This window comes from Oryza sativa, chromosome 11 (genome assembly GCF_034140825.1).
Source record: "Oryza sativa Japonica Group chromosome 11, ASM3414082v1".
Taxonomy (NCBI): Eukaryota; Viridiplantae; Streptophyta; class Magnoliopsida; order Poales; family Poaceae; genus Oryza; species Oryza sativa.
The window spans coordinates 12,284,111-12,303,686 of record NC_089045.1 but is presented as its reverse complement, the minus strand read 5'-3'; the positions used below and the strand labels follow the sequence as shown (position 1 = coordinate 12,303,686).

At 47.7% G+C, this 19,576-nt stretch overlaps 2 protein-coding genes across 2 annotated transcripts; both read right to left on the bottom strand.

Annotated features, from left to right (window-relative positions):
* Window positions 1-6,128: 6,128 nt before the first annotated feature.
* Window positions 6,129-7,975, bottom strand: LOC136354160 (uncharacterized). Its single transcript, XM_066305841.1, has 4 exons — window positions 7,874-7,975; window positions 6,912-7,717; window positions 6,579-6,801; window positions 6,129-6,272 (listed from the first exon to the last, which is right to left on the bottom strand). Exons 1-4 carry the CDS (start codon window positions 7,973-7,975, stop codon window positions 6,129-6,131), a joined length of 1,275 nt encoding a protein of 424 aa, XP_066161938.1.
* Window positions 7,976-8,651: 676 nt separating this feature from the next.
* LOC136354159 (uncharacterized) lies at window positions 8,652-9,140 on the bottom strand. The gene has a single exon (XM_066305840.1). It carries the CDS (start codon window positions 9,138-9,140, stop codon window positions 8,652-8,654), a length of 489 nt encoding a protein of 162 aa, XP_066161937.1.
* Between the last annotated feature and the right edge of the window lie 10,436 nt (window positions 9,141-19,576).

Sequence of the window (19,576 nt, the reverse complement as noted above, 5' to 3'; positions counted from 1 at the left end):
GTGTCATAAGGTGAATTGGTTAGGGGAGTTTTCCGTGAACCATGAGATCATGGTTTCAAGTTTTAAATTCTCTTAATTTATTTTTCTTTTTTTTAGAAAAAAGAAACCGGATGGAGAGATTAGGAGGAGGAGCCGGGAAGAGGAGGGAGAGAAAAAAAAGAAAAAAAATGAGGAGGGAGATTGGGAGGAGTAGCCGGAAGAGAAGGGAGAAAAAAAAGAGTAGCACCGAGAGAGAGAAAAAAGGGGGAGGGAGGCGTGCGCGGGGTCACCAGGAGGGAGGGAGGCGCGCGCGGGGAGGAGGCAGGGAGGCCCGTGGGGAGGGAAGGAGGTGTGGGCTAGGCTGGACTGGTAGGGAGGGGGTGTAGAATAGTTATTCTAAGGGAGGGGTATATAATAGAGCTACTATATATATAGGCAACATATCCTATGTACACAGGCCCTCACGTGTACACACGTACACACCAACTAAAAAATGTCACCAAAAAATCTAGAAAAAATCATACACATACTTTCAATTGTATTACACCTAGGGTTAAAATCTTAACGTCAAATTCATTATATTTTAGCCGTAACAAAAAAAAACAAAAAATCTGACAGTTTTAAGGTTGCAATTTTGTCAGAATTTTATCTTTTTTGTTATTCTCTATGTAGAATGAATTTGAAGATGCGACTTTGCACGTAGATGTAATACTATTGAAAGTACATGTATGAATTTTCCTAGAATTGTTTGTGATAATTTTTAGTTGGTGTACACGGTGTATATACGCGAGGGCCTGTGTGCATAGGATACGCTCCCATATATATATATATATATGTCGACGGGGGATACCCTAGACCAGATATAGAGGGTATTGGGGTCCGTTGGAACGAGGATCTACGTAGTACGACATCAAGCAAACAGAAAGCAAGGATTATACTGGTTCAGGCCCCTTGATAGGTAATAGCCCTAATCCAGTTGGTATGGGATTATATAATGGAAATCACAAATTATAAAGGGAATAACAAAACTTGATGGTACCGACGAGACCGTAGTCAAATTGGTTCGACTAGATCTCCCGGCGACTTGGCTCCTGTGCGCTCCGACTTCGTAGGCTGTGGTGAATGTGTTCGCGGTGAGATTCGATGCCCTAGGTCCTGCCCAGGGGGTCCATTTTATACTAGGGGTCAGTTGATCTCCAAGTAGGACTCGGAGATATCGGACCTCTCACGATATGGTAAAGACCCGGTCTTGCCCGAGTAGGACTCCTTACATCCGTGGATTCTATTTCTATTACATGATAGATTTCCTAAACGTATACCAGAACTATCCGTATACGCATGGGTATACCATATCAGTACTCATCGTACGTCCAAGGATAGAGGGTATACCTTATCCGTAACCTTGACAGTAGCCCCTGACTTCTGCTTAAATGAACTCATGTAATCGATCGGAACTTCTGATGTCGGAATCGTTGTCATTCTCATCTGGTCGATCCCGGCATGAGAACCGTAGAGGCAAAGAGTCATCGACAACGTCGCATGAAGTTCAACAGTTATGAGTGAATTTAAATTGAAGTATGAAAACTACCGCGCGCAATGGACCCAGAATTTTCCGGCGGCAATCTCTCTCCTTTCCTCGGAATACGCACCGTCGGTAGTGCACTTATTTAAAGGGATTTTGGAAACCCATTTGAAGTCCGTTCACCAAAAAACTCTTCAGCCTTCTAGCGCCCTTCGTCTTCTCCGCTCTCCGCAAAGAAAACCCTAGCTTGCTTCTTCCCTCTTGTTCTCCGGCGATCCTCCGGCGGCGATGGATCTTGACAAGTCCACCTCAACCACCGCGTCCATGAAGAAGTTGCAGGACGACGGTGCCCTCCCTGGTCGCGGGACCATGTAGAGGGAGACAGGAGGTATTAAACCCGAACCCGTCTTGGGCCGCATGGTTGTGGTCGAAGATTACATTTCTTGCGGTTTTCTTCCTCTGCCTTCCGAGTTTCTTCTTATTGTCTTGAACTTCTATGGTCTTTCTTTGCTTCACTTGAACCCGAATTCCATCGCATTTCTTAGCATCTTTGCTCATCTTTGTGAGGCCTACATTGGGGTAGAGCCCTTCCTTGATCTCTTCCGCTTTTACTACAAGTTGCGTTGGATGGAACCCAACAGGGTATCCGGATGCGTTGGATTCCGACTTCGGGATCGCCTGAAGTCACGTTACATACCCTTCCAATGCCCCTCTTCTCGTAGCAAGTGGCAGGCGAGATGGTTTTATCTTCAGATAGAAAATTCAGACCCCGTCCTTGTTGTTCCTGAAGAACAGCCAGACAAAATCCCAGAGTGGACCGCCAAACCCGCCCTAACTCCCTCCCTCCAGTCTTTCATCGACATCATCGATGACCTCTGAAAACGGGGGTTGTCGGGGTACGAAGTCGCTGCCGACTTTGTAGGTAGGCGGATCCAACCGCTGCAGGCTCGCGCCCATCCGGCCTTTGATTACTCTGGGCCAGAAGACATGACCCGGGTTTCTCCTCGGGGTATTTTTTCTTGTATTTCAAACTTTACTCCGAGTGCGTCTGTTTCTCCTGACTTATCGAGTTCTTGTTCTCGATTTATAGGTCTGGACAGTGACACCGTGGGACGCCGCGTCGGCCAGGTGATGATTAGTGCCCCCTCAGAGGCGAGCGACATCCCGATCCCCCTTTGCGAGAGGGGCCCGGCCGAACGCACTGCTGCGATCAATGTGAGTGTACTCAATGACTCCTTTACATCTTTCTCCTCGAGATCGCGTCGTGATTTCACGTTATGTAGGCTCTCCCTCTGACGGACGTCATCGGACCGCTCGTGGATCATCAGGCGGCGGCGTCATTGAAGGAGGGCGTCGCCAAGGAGGCGTCCGATGTTGCTGCTGCTGCCGCTGCTACCACGAGTGGCAGCAACATTCCGAAGAAGGGGAGTAAATTCTCCTCTGTACTCGGGACCCATCGGAAAGCGCCAAACCCGGCGGTAAGCCTCTCTCTTGTTTTTTAACGCGTAGTCGGAATAACTTGACCTGACACCATCTCATCTTACTTAGGACTCAGACGCGTCTCCTCTGGCTCATCGAAGGCAAAGGCTTGTGACGATCGGCGAGAAGTAAGTAGACGTTTTTGAAGTCTTTTCATTCACGGAGTCTTGATCGCTTAGCTTTATGAAAGAGAGGAAAATCTTCGTAGGACGGCGCGGGCGAAGGCGACGCAAGGTGGGACCGATGCTGCCTCCAGCGCGTCCCCTGCGGCGACCTCGACAGATGTCGTGGTCGCTACTAAGGACCGGGAGGCGGCACCGAGTAACCCCATCATCAGCCTCATGCCTACTCGGGGCCCATCCACCGATGACCTCACCTGGGGGGAGCTCCAAGTGGAGATGGAGCATATCCTCCAGGCCGGCGCTCGCGGCGTAGGTCGTGAGATTGAGGAGGCCAGGGTGGTGGCGTCGTCGGCAAACCAGCGTGCCGACCAACTGGCTCGCGACCTGGCGGAGGCCCGCGAGAACCTCCTAAAGATGAGGGAGCTGGTGGTCGGCAACGAGAGGCAGCGGCAAGGACTTGAGCACCGGATGTCGGAGCTCGAGAACAACCTGTCAAGGATCCGAGGCTCGCTGCGGATATCGCACACCGGCCTGCACCAACTCGCCGGCGAGTGTGGTGTCACGACTACCATCCCGGCGAACCCTGACGAGTTCTCGCTGACGTCCTCACTCGCGGAACTGGCTACGGCGATGGAGGAGATCACCTCCAAGCATGCGGCCAGGATTGGGGAGGAGACGTCCAATAGGATCTACACCGGGGCGTGCCATGTCCTCGCATGCGTGAGGCTGGCACACCCTGATCTAGACCTTAAGAAGGCTTTGGATCAGGGGGCCGCCGATGACGCGCGCAAGGGTGTGGTGGAGGAAGTCGATGACTTGGGGGAGTCCGTCCTCCCCCTTTTTGAAGAGTAAGATATTTGTTTTCCCCTATACCCTTAATCCTCATGCTGTAAAACCTTTGTTGGATGCAAACTGCTCTTATCTGAACAGTCGTTTCCCTCGTTTTCTTAGCATGTGATTCCGAGTACTTTGTTGTCGTTGTAGAGATATCGATATTGAGGATGTCCAGCAGCGCGGGCAGCCTAATATGCCGGTGGTCGTTCCGGCGCTTGCACTCGAGCCGTTTGTGCCGCGGGAAGAGGTCAGTCAAAGCCCGTCCGCGGAGGCGAATATGGCGATGACGTCCCTAGGTTTGCGTCTTAGTCTCTTTCACTCCTTGTATTCGGATTGACTTAATTAGCTGTGTCCTCGAAAGAGAAGAGTAGCTTGACTTAGTCTTTTTCGTCCCAGGCAGATTTTGAGAACACGATGGCTGACCGAGTTTGTCGAATCCAATATTGGAGGACGAAGCTCGAGATGGCCAAACTCGAAAACACCATGATCGAGGTGAAGAAGGATCAGGCTGTGGAAACTCTTCGAGGTCGCGAGGTATGGTTCAACTCGTACCTCAAGAGCTGCTGTACGGCGATGGCGAGGGTCTGCAAGGAGCTCCGAGTTCCTCGCAGAGATCTCGAGGAGTCGGCAGCCGGATATATCTCATGGTTGAATGGGGCTTGTGCACAGCTCGAAGGGATCGGCAAACGTATCGACGAGGCCCTAAAGCAGGAGTGTCGTCGATCGAGCCAGTACACCAGAGGACATGTGCTGGCCTGCATCCGAGATCACCGCCCGCAGCAGCACCTCGAGTTCCTTCACGAAGGGTTCTCACGTTCTCGGAGGACTCCCACGGAGATTGATGGTCTTGAGCAGTCGATGGCGCCGCTTACCGAGAAGGTATTTCGGTCCGTGGATTGGCGTTGGCCGTCCTGGTAGTTTTTGTATCCTGTAAAAAATATCTCAAAGAAACATGTAATATATTTTGGAGTATCTATGACTTGCAAGAAACACTTGTGAAATAGAAAAGGAATCTATCTAACTAAGTTTTCTTACTCTGGGTATGTTGTGTATGAGCGTTTTCTCACTTTGCGACTTCGATCAGTCACTTGAGCCATACACTCTTCCTAGCCCCTAGCCTTGTCGTCGGAGAATTATTCTCAGAGGATAAGGCTCTTGGACTCTTGACTTGCCTTGGTTGAAAAAGCGCTGACCCTAGCCCCCAGCCGTGAAGTTGGAAAACTCAATTTCCGATTACACGGCTTGGTTAATACGCACGGCGAGAACTCTTACATGACCAGAACTTACATGGTCGTTTGTCTCTACATGATCCGACAAGGCCTTATCCGCTCTAGGCGTCCCCAGCCGAAGTTCCCTTAGGTTCCTCAGAGGCCTTGTCAGGATGGCGTAAAGGGACATGAGGATAGGTTTCAACTCTAGGTGTCGTCGTGGTAAGGGATCGCCGGGAAGGAACACTTAGACTGTAGTCTTTACCTGAAATCAATCTTTATTGAAATCGTAAGATGTCTTACAAGTATGGATACTATTGATTTATACATAAAATTTTCGTAATTGATCAATGTTCCATGAATTTGCTAACTCGCGACCATCGTTGTCTGCAATCTTGAATGCACCTGGCCGCAAGAATTGCGTGATCGTGTATGGTCCTTCCCACTTGGGTGAGAGCTTGTTACGCCCTGCTTGGCTTTGAACCCGTCGGAGGACGTAATCGTCGATCAAAAGTGTGCGTGCTCTGATGCGCTTCTCATGGTATCGGCGAAGGGCCTGCTGGTAGCTGGCTGCTCTGACAACAACTCTTTCTCGATGTTCCTCGAGTAGATTCACATCGTCACTTCGCTGCTTCTCCTGTTCCTCGTCAGAGTACTTCTGTACTCGTGTGCTCTGATGCCGTAGCTCCGTGGGGAGCATAGCCTATGAGCCATACACGAGGAAGAAGGGTGTCTCCTTATTGAACGTTGTCGGTGTGGTGCGCACGGCCCATAGATCAGAGGGGAGTTCTTCGACCCACTTCTTGTCGTGTGACATGAATCTGTCGTAGACTCGGGTCTTGATCCCTTGTAGTACTATGCTGTTTGCCCTTTTGACCTGTCCATTGCTCTGAGGGTGAGAAACCGAGGCAAAACAAATCTTGACTCCCAATCCAATGCAGTAATCCTGGAAGTCGGCATTGATGAACTGGGAGCCATTGTCTATTATGATGCGGTGAGGCAATCTGTATCTGCAGAATATCCTTTGATAAACTTGATGGCGTCGTCAGCCTTGATTTCCCCCGTGGGCATCGCTTCAATCCACTTGGTGAACTTGTCGATCGCCACGAAAAGGAACTTGTAGCCGCCCTGTCCTCGTGGGAATGGTCCGAGTATGTCGAGCCCCCAACACAAGAACGGCCATGTAAGAGGGATAGTCTGGAGCGCTTGTGCCGGTAGTCTTGTGTGTTTGCTATGAAATTGAAAGGCTTCACACCGCTGAACCATGTCGCAAGCGTCTTTACGCGCGGTTGGCCAGAAAAAACCTTGTCGGAAAGCTTTTCCTACCAACGTCCGACCGGCGGCGTGTGACCCGCACATCCCTTTATGTATGTTGAGGAGGAGATGTTTGCCGTCATCGAACGAGATGCATTTGAGAAGTACCCCTTTTGGCACCTTTTTGTACAGATCGTTGCCGATCATACAATAGATCTTGGCTTGTCGGGTTATTTTCTCGGCCTCTGCATCGTCCTCGGGCAACTCGTCGGTACTCAGGAACTTGATGAGCGGGGTCCGCCAGTCCTCTGTGGTCTCGATGTCGGCAATGACGTGTTCTGCCCCTATAGCCCCCGAGCTAATGTCGGGGACAACTGTGCTATCTTCGTCATTTGCTTTTTCACTGATGGCTTTGTCAAGACGTCCAGAAAAGTACCAGGTTCGAGTGGCTCTCGTCTAGACGCACGCCGTGCTAGGTCGTTTGGTTCAATGTTGTCCTTGCGATATACGTGCCGGACCTCGATCCCATCAAACCTTTTCTCTAGCTTCCTGACTTCTGCGAGGTACTTGGATAACTCGGGGCTAGAGCACTTGTAGTCTTTGTGCACCTGGTTCGCGACTAGTTCTGAATCCCCTTTCACGATTAATCGCTTGACTCCTAGTGCGGCTGCTGCTCTTATCCCGATGAGTAGTCCTTCGTACTCGGCTGTGTTGTTGGTCGCCCTGAAGTTGAGGTGAATTGCATGCTTGAACTGATCTCCCGAAGGTGATGTCAAGATGAACCCTGTCCCTGCTCCTTGGCTATTGAATGCGCCATCGAACGCCATTGTCCATGTCTCGCTGTCGGTCTGACTGTCTGACCTGTTGTCGAGCATAGTCCAGTCAGCTACGAAATCGGCGAGGACCTGGGACTTAATAGTTGTTCGTGGCACAAAGTGAACGTCAAATTGGCTTAGCTCGACTACCCATTTTGCAATGCAGCCGACGACGTCTCTGTTTCTCACGACTTCTCCGAGGGGGAAGGAGGAAACAACTGTGACTCTGTGGGCTTGGAAGTAGTGGCGTAGCTTTCTTGATGTCATGATTACTGCATAAAGCAGCTTTTGAATCTGTGAGTATCTTGTCTTTGCGTCGTGGAGAGCTTCGCTGACATAGTAAACTGGTCTTTGCACCTTCTCTCTCTTGACAACAATGACGGTACTCACAGAATATGGTGTGGCGACAATATAGAGGAATAATTCTTCATTAGGTTGGGGAGCAACAAGTACAGGGGGATTTGACAGGTAGCATTTGAGCGCGATGAACACGTCTTCGGCTTCCTGTGTCCACACAAATTTGTCTTGTTTCTTCAGCAGAGCGAAGAAAGGTTGTCCTCGCTCTCCCATCCTAGCGACGAATCTGCTCAGTGCCGCCATGCATCCAGTTAGCTTCTGGACTTCCTTGAGTCTTGTGGGCGACTTTATGTTCTCGATTGCCTTGATCTTCTCGGGATTTGCTTCGATCCCTCTTCCGGAGACGAGGAATCCGAGGAGCTTGCCCGATGGTCCTCCGAACATGCACTTCTCCGGGTTGAGCATGAGGCGATATTGTCAGAGGTTGTCGAACGTTTCCTGGAGGTCATCAATCAATGAGTCGCTTGTCTTTGTCTTCACAACAATGTCGTCAACGTAGGCCTCGACATTGTGTCCAAGTTGGTCATTAAGTGCCCCTTGGACCGTGCGCTGGAAGGTATTTCCCGCGGTTATCAGCCCAAACGGCATTTTGATGTAGCAGAATACACCGAATGGCATGATGAATGTTGTCTTCTCCTCGTCCTCTTTTACCATGCTGATCTGGTGGTAGCCGGAGTAAGCGTCAAGAAAGCTTAACAACTCACATCCGGCTATTGAGTCCACCAATTGGTGTATTCGAGGAAGAGGAAAATGATCCTTAGGACACTCCTTGTTAAGATCGGTGAAATCGACACACATCCTCCACTTCTCGTTGGCCTTACGCACCATGATTGGATTGGCTAGCCACTCTGGGTGGAGGACTTCTCGGATGAAACCAGCTTTGAGAAGCTTGTCGAGCTCTTCTCATATGGCTCATTTCCGATCTGATGCGAATCTCCGCAGTTTTTCCTTTACTAGCTTGGCATCGGGGTCGCACCATGAGTTTGTGCTCAATCACCTCCCTGGGGACCCCCGGCATGTCGGACAGCTGCCAAGCAAACACGTCTGCATTGTCGCGGAGGAAGGTGATGAGCGCGAGTTCCTATTTCTCATCCAGTGACGCCCCGATCTTAACAGTCTTATCGGGGTTGGCACTGGAGAGCAGAACGATCTTGATTGCGCTGTCTGGCTTCGACGTCTTGTTGGTTTTGTTCACTTTCTTGGGTGGCTCAGCTATGGCGGGCGGGTTGGGAGCATGCTCGACCATGTCGAGGCTCCATTTGTCGCACTGCACCGCCAGCTTCGCGTTTTCCTGAATAGTGATTGTTCTCTTCGGCCCAGGCATCTTGAGCACTTGATACGCATAGTGAGATGCGGCCATGAACTTCGCGAGTGCAGTCCTCCCGATGATGGCATTATATGTTGTGTCAAACTCAGCGACATCAAAGGTGATCTGCTCCGTTCGGAAGTTGTTTGCTTGGCCAAAAGTCACAGGTAGCGTAATCTTGCCCAGTGGCTTGGACGATGAGTGAGGAGTAATTCCGTGGAAGGGTTGATCAGTGGGCGTCAACTCACTTCGTGGGGTCCCCATCGCGTCCAAGGTGCTGGTGAAGAGTAGGTTAATGGAGTTGCCTCCGTCGATGAGAACCCGTGCGGAATAAATGTGCTTAGGGACGTCCTAGGGTTGCCCTAGGGCGCACACCCCTTGGGCTAAGCCCACGACACAATTACAAGGCCCAAAACTCAAAATCAGATTCGGACTAGATGAGATATGTGTCTTGTTTTGCTGATTGTCGGCAGCTCGGTAGGAATTTTGACATGGGACCAAAACCATATGAAAGTAGACTTCATAATCTTTCCAACAAGTGCTCATGGGCCTCTAAATTCCTTCTAGATCAGCGGCTAGATCCGTTTGAAGTTGATGCTATCAGGAGGCCCGAATCCGAATCCAAAACGTGTACAACTTGATCTCTTGTCTTCTATGGGCTAAAAGTGACATGGTGAGATGAAAGAAGACTTGGAGAAGGTCTTGGTTTGGTCCCCAATCAATTTCTTCAATCATCCATGCATTCCTTACGCTCAGTCTCTTTTCTTTCACCCAAGCAAGTACCTCTGCAAACGAAAACACACAAAACTCATTGTGTTGCAACATTTGTTCAAACATATAACAAGTAAATCTAATATAGAACATATGCACCTTTGGTTGATTAATACATAAAGTAGCCATGGTTATATCCAAGCTAGTTGTGTCCTCATCATCCTCTCCTTCTTGATTGGAAACCATCCTCGGTTTCACCTTGTCATGGAGCGTATTACACTTATCTTTGTCTATCACAACATCCTGCGCGGAACATTTCTTGATGGCCATATGATTGGATCCTAGAATCTTTGTAGTCGAAAAACCACAACACTCCCCTTCTTGCAAACCAACCTGTAACTCATTTAAACAACTAGAGGAACTAGATAGAGAATTACTTATATGCATGCGGTCCTCTAGATAATACATTTCATCATGAAAAGGAGGTATAGTCAAATTCGAACAAATATATACTCGATGCACATTATATTCTCCTTTACTATCATAATTGCCAATAATATGAAAAATCACATCAGAAGGACATGGCAATTCAAATCTAGCAAATAATTTCTTCTTTAGACAGTTGAGTGGACAAATATCATCAAATTGAATATAACCCCAAGTATTTAAAGAAGATAGCAATTTAAGCTCTTCATTCTCACTAGCAATGTGAATAACATGTTTAAACTGAACACATGGTGGCTCTACTATAGAACTAACATGTTCATTCACTAGTTGTGGCATGGATATAAGTGAAGCATCGCACAACACTTCTTTATCACAAGAAACATCAAGGAAATTGTTTTGTGACAAAGGTATTTCAACAATTGTTTCCACCGTGGGTTGCTCTAATGTAGCATAAGTAGTGGACATAGTTGGCACCTCATAAATATGCATACCTTAAGTAGCTGTAGCACCATTATCATTACCTTTTTTCTCATCTTCAGAAATTATAGGTGCTTGGTTAATTAAACATTCTTCAAGCATGCATGGAGCTAAAGATAGGTCTTTTTCCTCTTCGTCTTTCTTCTCTTTCCCATTACCTTGTTTATTCTCAGATGCCTGCAAAATATTAGTATCCAAAACAATAGGCACAACATTACGTTCATTTTGTAATAACTTAGACTTAGTTGAAGGCATCATAATAGTATCTTTCCTGGTATCTCTGAAAATCTCATCGATTCTATTTTTCGTCCTTTCAATACTATCTTTGAAAATTTCCTCGATTCCATTCTTCATCCTTTCAAGATTATCTTCGAAAATTTCAGTAAAACTCATAGGTACCAATTTCATTTTCCGACCATTATGTTTAAATGTGTATGTATTAGCAACAAAATTATGCGATCCATTATTATCATATACCCATGGTTGACCTAACAACAAAGAACATGCTTGCATAGGGACAAGATCAAAATTGGCAGTATCATGGTAATTTCCAATCGAAAAGTTTATTCTCACAATTCTATTTACCTTGAACTTACCACAAGAGTTGAACCATTTGATGTAATATGGATGAGGATGCGGTTGTGTAGGCAACTCAAGTTTCTCAACCAAATCTGAACTCACCAAGTTATTGCAACTCTCACTATCGATTATAGTACGACATGCTCTATCCTTAACCACAAACTTTGTTTCAAATAATTCATGGTACTGCCATTGCTCCGCTTTCTCCATTTGAGAACTTAGCAAGGTAAATCTAATATAGAACATATGCACTTTTGGTTGATTAATACATAAAGTAGCCATGGTTATATCCGAGTTAGTTGTGTCCTCATCACTTCTCCAACGCCAGTTGCTTCGTGAGTGCCTTTTTGAAGACGAAACAAGTCTCGAGAGAGTGCTTGTCCGACTCGTGTATCGGGCACCATATTTGCTTCGTGTCGTCACCTTGTGGGTCTAGGTGCTTGGGTGGGTCAGCATATTCTGCTGTGAGGACCTCTGTTTGAGCTTTCCTTTTCCTACTCCTGCGACTCTTCCTCTTGCTTGCCTCAGGTGCATCCTTGGCTGGTTTCTTCTCTCCCCCTGTCTTCGGCTTGTCGTTCTTGCGTCTCAGGGCGTCGTCCGCGTGAGTGCATTGATCGACAATCTCGAATAACTTACGAGCAGTCGTGATCCATCTTGTCGCCAACTCCTGGGTAGTGTAGCGATCTCGAACATCAGACTTGAAAGCGCGGATTACGGAAGCATCGGTGATCTCGGGGATCGTATTTCTGCACTCATTAAAGCGCCGAATATAGTCCCTCAATGATTCGCCCGGATTCTGCTTCAACGCGTGTAGGTCGTCTTCGATCGCGTGGCGCTTGTATGTTCCTTGGAAGTTAGCAACGAACTGCTGCCACAGATCTGTCCATGAAGAAATCAAGTAGGGTGGGAGGTGAACCAGCCATGAACGTGTAGATCCCTTCAACGCCGCCGGCAAATAATTTGCCAATGCGTTGTCGTCTACTCCGGCAGCATAGAGTACTGTGGAATAGACCTGAAGAAACTCCTCAGGGTCGGTGCTTCTGTCGTATTTCTCTATTGTTCCTAGTCGAAATTTCTCAGGCCATCTAACCTCTCGCAGAAAACGAGTGAAAGCTCTGCACCCGCCGCTAGGGGCGGTGGGTTGTCGGTGATCATGTGCTCGTCGTGGATGCCTGTTCGATGATGAAGATGATGAAGATGACGAGGATGATGACGAGTCACTCGGCTTCGGAGTGCGATTACGAGGATGACGCTCAGGTTCTTGAGAACCTTGTCATCGCCCACCGTTGTTGTCCCGGCGCTGATCTCCATCGTCGTCGTCATTACGGCGTCGTCCTCGACTGGTATCGCCCGGCATCTGTTGCTCGCGATTAGTGCGTTCGCGACGGTTGTGGCGATCATCACGGTCTCGGTTCTCGCTCGGATGCCTTCCTTGCTCTTCGTTCTCGCGATGTCGCGAAGAGACGCGATGTCGGGAACGATTTTCGTTATCTTGAGTACGTCGCGCTTCTCGGCGGCCATTCAGATGGTCGCGGAGATCACTAGTGCCGCGAGGCAGAGGGGTGGCTTGACGAGGTGGCGTCCGCTGTTCAGGCTGTTCCCCATTAGCGCCGCCTGTCGGCGGTTGTTCTGGTGGTGCCCTGGCAGCGGCTTCCTCGAACGCGTTACTGAGGTTGGCCACTGATTCCCGTAGTCGTTTCATCCACTGATCAAGATCAGCGTTCAAGACGGGATCATAAGGGGTTTCCCTCAGTATTGCATTGATGGTTCTGATATGTTGGGCCTGCGTAGCCAATTGATCCTCCGCTTCCGTGTTGCCGCCTGTAGATGTGCTGGTCCCATCAATAGCGTACACGTTGCGTGCTGTACTTGTTGATGATGAGGCCTGGTCTTCGAGCAGATGTAGGAAGACGGCTCGTGGGGGTCGATATCGATTACCCCGACGAATCGATCTGAAATAGTCGCCACTCCTCGCTCCTTGTCCGCATCTCTAGGGGAGATTTGTGACTGCTAGACCTTAGGAGGCGACGTCCTCATGGCACTGAGAAGGACCTTGTAGCTCGAGAGGTCGTGAGTCTTTGCCTTGTGAATGGGACAATAGACATCACGAGTGGGGGAAGTACGTTGAATTCCACGTTATTTGCAGGCACGGATTTCAGCTTGTACGTCGGGAAAAACCGAGCAAGCTTGCAAGGTGTGCCTTTTGGTCTTGTGGATAGGACACCAGGTCCTTGTCGCCTCGGAAGTTATCCTTGTCGGCTCGTGCTTCTCGTCGGGGAGACAAGATTTGGCCGTGTTAGGATCCTTCTCGGGCTCAAATGTTGTCGATGTTCCGTTCTCCGCTTCTGCAGGAGGATCTTTCGACGTGGAGTCGACCGGGGTCGTAACCACGCCATTCTCGCTCCTGGTAATTGCTGGGCCATTCGAGATCGGCATCGTGGTGTAGACCGGGAAGACGATTTCGCCGACTTGAGTCCACACCAGCATCGTTGAAGTTGAGGCTCCTTGGTTGATGCCGGGGTCGACGCTGTCGTCGAAGAGGCTTGAAGTCATAGTAGTAGAACCTTGAGCACCAAGTCGCCCTACCTGGCGCGCCACTGTCAACGGAGGATACCCGTAGACCTGGGGTCCGTTGGAACGAGGATCTACGTAGTACGGCATCAAGCAAACAGAAAGCAATGATTATACTGGTTCAGGCCCCTTGATAGGTAATAGCCCTAATCCAGTTGGTATGGGATTATATGATGGAAATCACATAATACAAAGGGAATAACAGAACTCGATGGTACCGACGAGAGAGTAGTCGAGTTGGTTCGACTAGATCTCCCGGCGACTTGGCTCCTATGCGCTCCGGCTTCGTAGCTGTGGTGGATGTGTTTGCGGTGAGATTCGATGCCCTAGGTCCTGCCCAGGGGGTCCCTTTTATACCGCGGGTTAGTTGATCTCCAAGTAGAACTCGGAGATATCGGACCTCTCACGATATGGTAAAGACCCGGTCTTGCCCGAGTAGGACTCCTTACATCCGTGGATTCTGTTTCTATCACGTGATAGATTTCCTTAACATATACTGGAACTATCCGTATACGCGTGGGTATACCGTATCAATACTCATCGTACGTCTAAGGATAGAGGGTATACCTTATCCGTAACCCTGACAATATATATATATATATATATGTATATATATATGTATATATATATGTATATATATATATATATACATATATATATATATATATGTATATATATATATATATATATATATATATATATATATATACATGTATGTATATATATATATATATATATATATATATATATATAGACACACACACCCCTAATAAAAAATACGTAAGGTTTCCGGATTTTTTTTCCGTCCGTCATCCTGTTCAAACGTTGCTAAAATCATTTTTAATCGGCTCAATAGTCGAGTCGGACCATTTTCAATCTACTTCAAAATCACGATTGATATAGAATATGTATTAATTGATTGAATTATTGAACACAACTAGCAGCTTGCCAACTTGGTTAGCGGAGTGAAACTTTGCTTTGGCCAGCTGGGTTCGATTCCCACCACCCTAACTTTTTACATTTATAGGTGGTTTCACTTACGTGGCATCCTAGTCAGGAAAAAATATATATATACGTGAGGTATATATGGGTGGTTTCACTGACGTGGCATATAGTCAGGAAAAAAAATATATACGTGAAGCCGATATGTCAGCTGCACATTTCTTCCCCTTCTCCTCTTTTCTCTTCTCTCTTCTCTTCTTCTTTCTTCTTCTTCAGTGAGGGATCTAAGCCGGCCGAATTTATAGGTGGTTTCACTTACGTGGCATCCTAGTCAGGAAAAAATATATATATACGTGAGGTATATATGGGTGGTTTCACTGACGTGGCATATAGTCAGGAAAAAAAATATATACGTGAAGCCGATATGTCAGCTGCACATTTCTTCCCCTTCTCCTCTTTTCTCTTCTCTCTTCTCTTCTTCTTTCTTCTTCTTCAGTGAGGGATCTAAGCCGGCGGCCGGTGGGCGGAGCGGCTGCGGGCCCACGGCAGACGAGCGCACCGGGGCGGCGAGGAGAACGGCGGAGAAGGCGGGTGAGGCGGGCGGCGACCTTGCTCCCGTTCGCGTACGTGGAGTTCTTCCGACCTTGCTCCCGTCCAGCGGTGCGTCCAGGGCGCGCCCGGCGCCGTGGAGTTCCTCCTGTCCGTCGTCAAGGAGCAGCACGCCACCACCGTGGACAAGACGACGTCCACACCGCTGGTTCGTTCTTTCCAGGAAGAGACGACGTGTGGCGTGCAGGATTTGGCAAAGGTGAGCTCGCCGGAGGAGGCGGCTCTGAGCATCCTGCATGCTTAAGCTCTCCTCCTTCGCCTGCTTCCGCATCCTCCTTCGCCTGCTTCTGCGCCGACCCCGCTGCCGATGACCTCATCACGCCATTCCCATACGCGTCCCACCCGCCGCCCTCGTCTCCTCCGCCATTGCCACTGCTGGAGCTTGAGCTGGTCGTAGTAGAGCGCGCTCAGCGCCTCAGCACCACCTAACCACAAAACTGTTAGTGGTGTGCATGCATAGCTTAGTTAGCTGATTAGTTAGAGCTAGTCAATACATGAATGTGTTGCATGAGTTGTGTGGCAGTTAGCTTCGTGCATGCGGCCAGCTAGTGGCTGCCAAATTAAGTTGATCGCGTGCTGCGTGCCCGTACGATGTGACCGAAGTTTGTTTTCTTAGCTATAAAAGTCATGTAATCTCGGCTTCCGGCTTCCGACTCCGGCCGTTCATGCCGCCCGAAGATGATGTGGCGCACGTTGTCGACGTTCTGGACGCGCTCACCGGCGCCGTCGAGCGCGATGGTCAGCAGGTCACCCGCGGTGGCCTGCTCGAGCACCGCCGCCACGCGCGCGGGGCTCCAGGTCGCGGCACGTATTGGGAGCCAGCAAGAGATGACGCCGGCGAAACCACCCGCCACTCCACCTGCCACCGCCAACCGCTGCCGCTCGCTGCCCGCCGCCGGCCTCCCTCACCCAAGAAGTCAAGAGAGAAGAGAGAAGAGAGAAAAGAGAACAGAAGAGGAAGAACAGAGAAGAAAAAAAATAGGCAAAATTTGCTAACAGTACATTCAAAAAACGTGTAATTAGCTAGAAGACATCGCAATAACGCGTTTTTGCTGTAGGGACTGCAAAAAATTGGTAATTAGCTGCTGGACACCCGCGGAATTATTTTATTATATCTAAAAAAATTAGAGAGAGAAACAGCTGTGTAAGTACGGTTCTACTCCCTTTGTCCTATAATATAAGGGATTTTGAGTTTTTGCTTGCATTGTTTGACCACTCGTCTTATTAAAAAAAATTAAAATTATTATTTTTTTGACTTACTTTATTATCCAAAATACTTTAAGTACAACTTTTCGTTTTTTATATTTGCACAAATTTTTTAAATAAGACAAGTGGTCAGACAATATAAATACAAACTCAAAATCTCTTATATTATGAGACGAGGGAGTACCTTTTGATTTTTTTTCTTTTTCTTTTTTGTTTCTTCCTTATCCTTTTCTCCCTCTCTCATTCTTTCTCTCTCTCTCTCTCTGTTCTCAACCGCTGCCTTCAACCTTGCTCGCCGCCGCTTCGCCTATCGTCGTGGCGCTCGCTCACCTGCCGTCACCGGTGCTACTACTCCATGGCTTCATGTCCTGCAAGCGAAGGAGGAGGAGCAACCACTGGTGTTATTGTTTCACGACGACCACCGGCGTGAAAGCGGCGCCGAACGAGCAGTCTGTGGCAGCCTACGAGTGCAGCGTGCTCATGACCGTCGCGCCCTCGAGGAGGTCTTGGACCGCCTTGGTGTAGTACGCGCGCAGCCGCCGCAGCGAGCGGCGGTACAGCGCCACTAGCCACCGCACCCGCAGCCGCCGGAACGCACTGAACAGCCGCCTCCGCCCGCCGGCGCCGACGCCACGCCTCGCACGGTCACATGGCGGCGCAGCGGCAACTTGCGGAGGGAGGGAGCGGTGGTGGCGGCGGCACAGCTGCTGCACGCGGAGAAAGGAAACGACAGCGGCGGCGGTTGCTTCTTCCGGAAAATGGGAGCTGCGACGATGGTTCCTATGCGCGGAGAAAGGGAGCGGCGACGACGGCGCAGAGGGTGCACGTGGTCCGGTGCGCGGTAACGACAGCGCAAAGGGAGCGGCGATGGCTGCGCTCGAGAAAGCGGCGATGGCAGCGGCGACTGCTGCTGCCCTCGGAGGAAACGACACGACTCTGCTGCTGCGCTCGAGAGAGCCTCCTCTCTCTTGCTCTTTGCTTGGCGATGAGAATATGTGATTAGTGAAGACTAACTAATTTGAGGCAAGGGTAAACTGGTATTTAATGCTTGTTTCTCTCTCATATTCCTCCAAATATAATAAAATAATCTTGTTGGTGCCCATCAGCTAATTACCAGTTTTTTACAATGCCCTACAACAAATAAACATTCTTGCGGTATCTTCTAACTAATTACACGTTTTTTAGATGTCCTGTAGCAAATTTTGCCAAAAAAAATATGCAGGGCTGACATGTGGGCCCCACGTATTTTTTTAATTATTTTTGCTGACTAGGATGCCACGTCAGCGAAACCACCCATATATACTGCCTAGGGAGCTTGAGTGAACGGTTTTGTATAGTTTAGGGGTGGAGATTTCTGGTTTTGTGGTTAAGGGACCTCAGAAAATCTCGCTGTTAAGTTGAGGGACCTCCGGTAAACTTATTCCTATGCCTAACCTTTTTCACTGAGTATGGGCTGGCCTCTCATATGCTGCACTACCGTTGCACTGAGTATGGGCCGGCCTCTCATATGCCTAACCTTTTGCACTGAGTACGGGCCGGCCTCTCATATGCTGCACTACCGTTTAAAAAAATTGAACACTAATTATTACTCAGAATAAGTCTATTTTGCCTCTCACATCTCAAATTCTATTTAATCCCAATTTTTTTCTCTCTGCCACTAGCACGGACCATGCACTGAAAAATCAAACGTTTAACACCGCTTTCTTCAACAGATATTTTATGATTCAGAAATCTTATAATGAATCAATTTTAATTTGAAAATTAAACATCTTTTTTTTTCGTCATCAACAAAACACGACATATTAGAGTCCGCAGTACCTAATTAAAAAAATAAGTAAAGCTTCCGGTTAATCATTCGTCCGTCGTTAAGCATGGGCCCACACAATATTTTGTCGCTAATCCACAATCCGTAAGCGTGATGGAGATCTCTTACACCCACAAATAAAAGAGAAAAGAAAAAACAGAAAGCTAGCAAGCAGCCCAACCAAAGCAGTATAAGGCCGGCCCAGCAGTCTCAACCCAACAGCCAGCCCACATAACAGAGGAGCACCAGCCAGCACAGTACTGCACGGTACTGTAGCAACCGAGACTGTAGCATCGTGGTACTGTAACACGAATAACTTCCCCACAGCTTGAGAAGCACTCAAGCACCTGCTTAAATATGAGGCTTGCACGTCGTTATAAACACTGAATTATAAAGTTTGGACTCACGTGTACCAGAGATCAGATAAAAATAGATGCTATTTTACTATTTAAAAATAAAATAAAAAACAACGTAATCACCAACAAAATGATTTACTTTTTAAAATATAAAAAACAATCGCATGCTTTTTTTTTCAAGAAAAACACGTAATCACCAACAAAATTAATTGTGTTTGCATCAAGATTGTTTTCCGCGTCAATTTCTCATTCGCCGTAGGACACCTAACCACGTCACTTTTTTTTTCTATTTATCGTACGATTTCCTTCTGTTTTTTTTTAGTGAAAACGATTCTGCTACTGGAGTGCAGTGAGCTTGATCTGATAGCTAGCTAAAAATATTTCTTCTACTATGGGTACTCTTTATGATATAAAAAAGTGTTTATCAATATCAATGACAAAAAAATAACCGTACATTGCAACTGACTCATGATAAAAATAAATACTTTTTATGGTTTCAAATTTTAGTATTCACTATAAAAATCCCCGTGCATTGCAATGGATGAGAGTTATTTTAATCTTATTATTGTTATACTGTTTAATTAATGTGAAATTCACTATTTAAATTTGCTTAGATATATATATTTTTAGAAAGTCATAAGCTGCAATTAGGAGTCCGATCATCTCAAGCTAGCATGCGAGTTTTTTTAAAGAGATTTCTTATACGACTCCTTCTATGTTTCCAAAAACGAACAAACTTAAAAACTAACTCAAATACGAAAATGTATTTCCAAAAGTAAACGAAGTTAAAAACCGACTCATACACGGATGACGTACTAAAGTACCGGCAAAAAAATTTATTTTTTTATATTATAGAGATTTTATAGTGGTATTAATTGATTTCTTATAATAATCCATGTAAGTGGATTTAGAGCATTCTTGCACCGGGAATATTCGATTTGACTATGAGGAGCTCAATTAACCTTGGTGGCTTTACACTCCTCCCACACACCCATTAC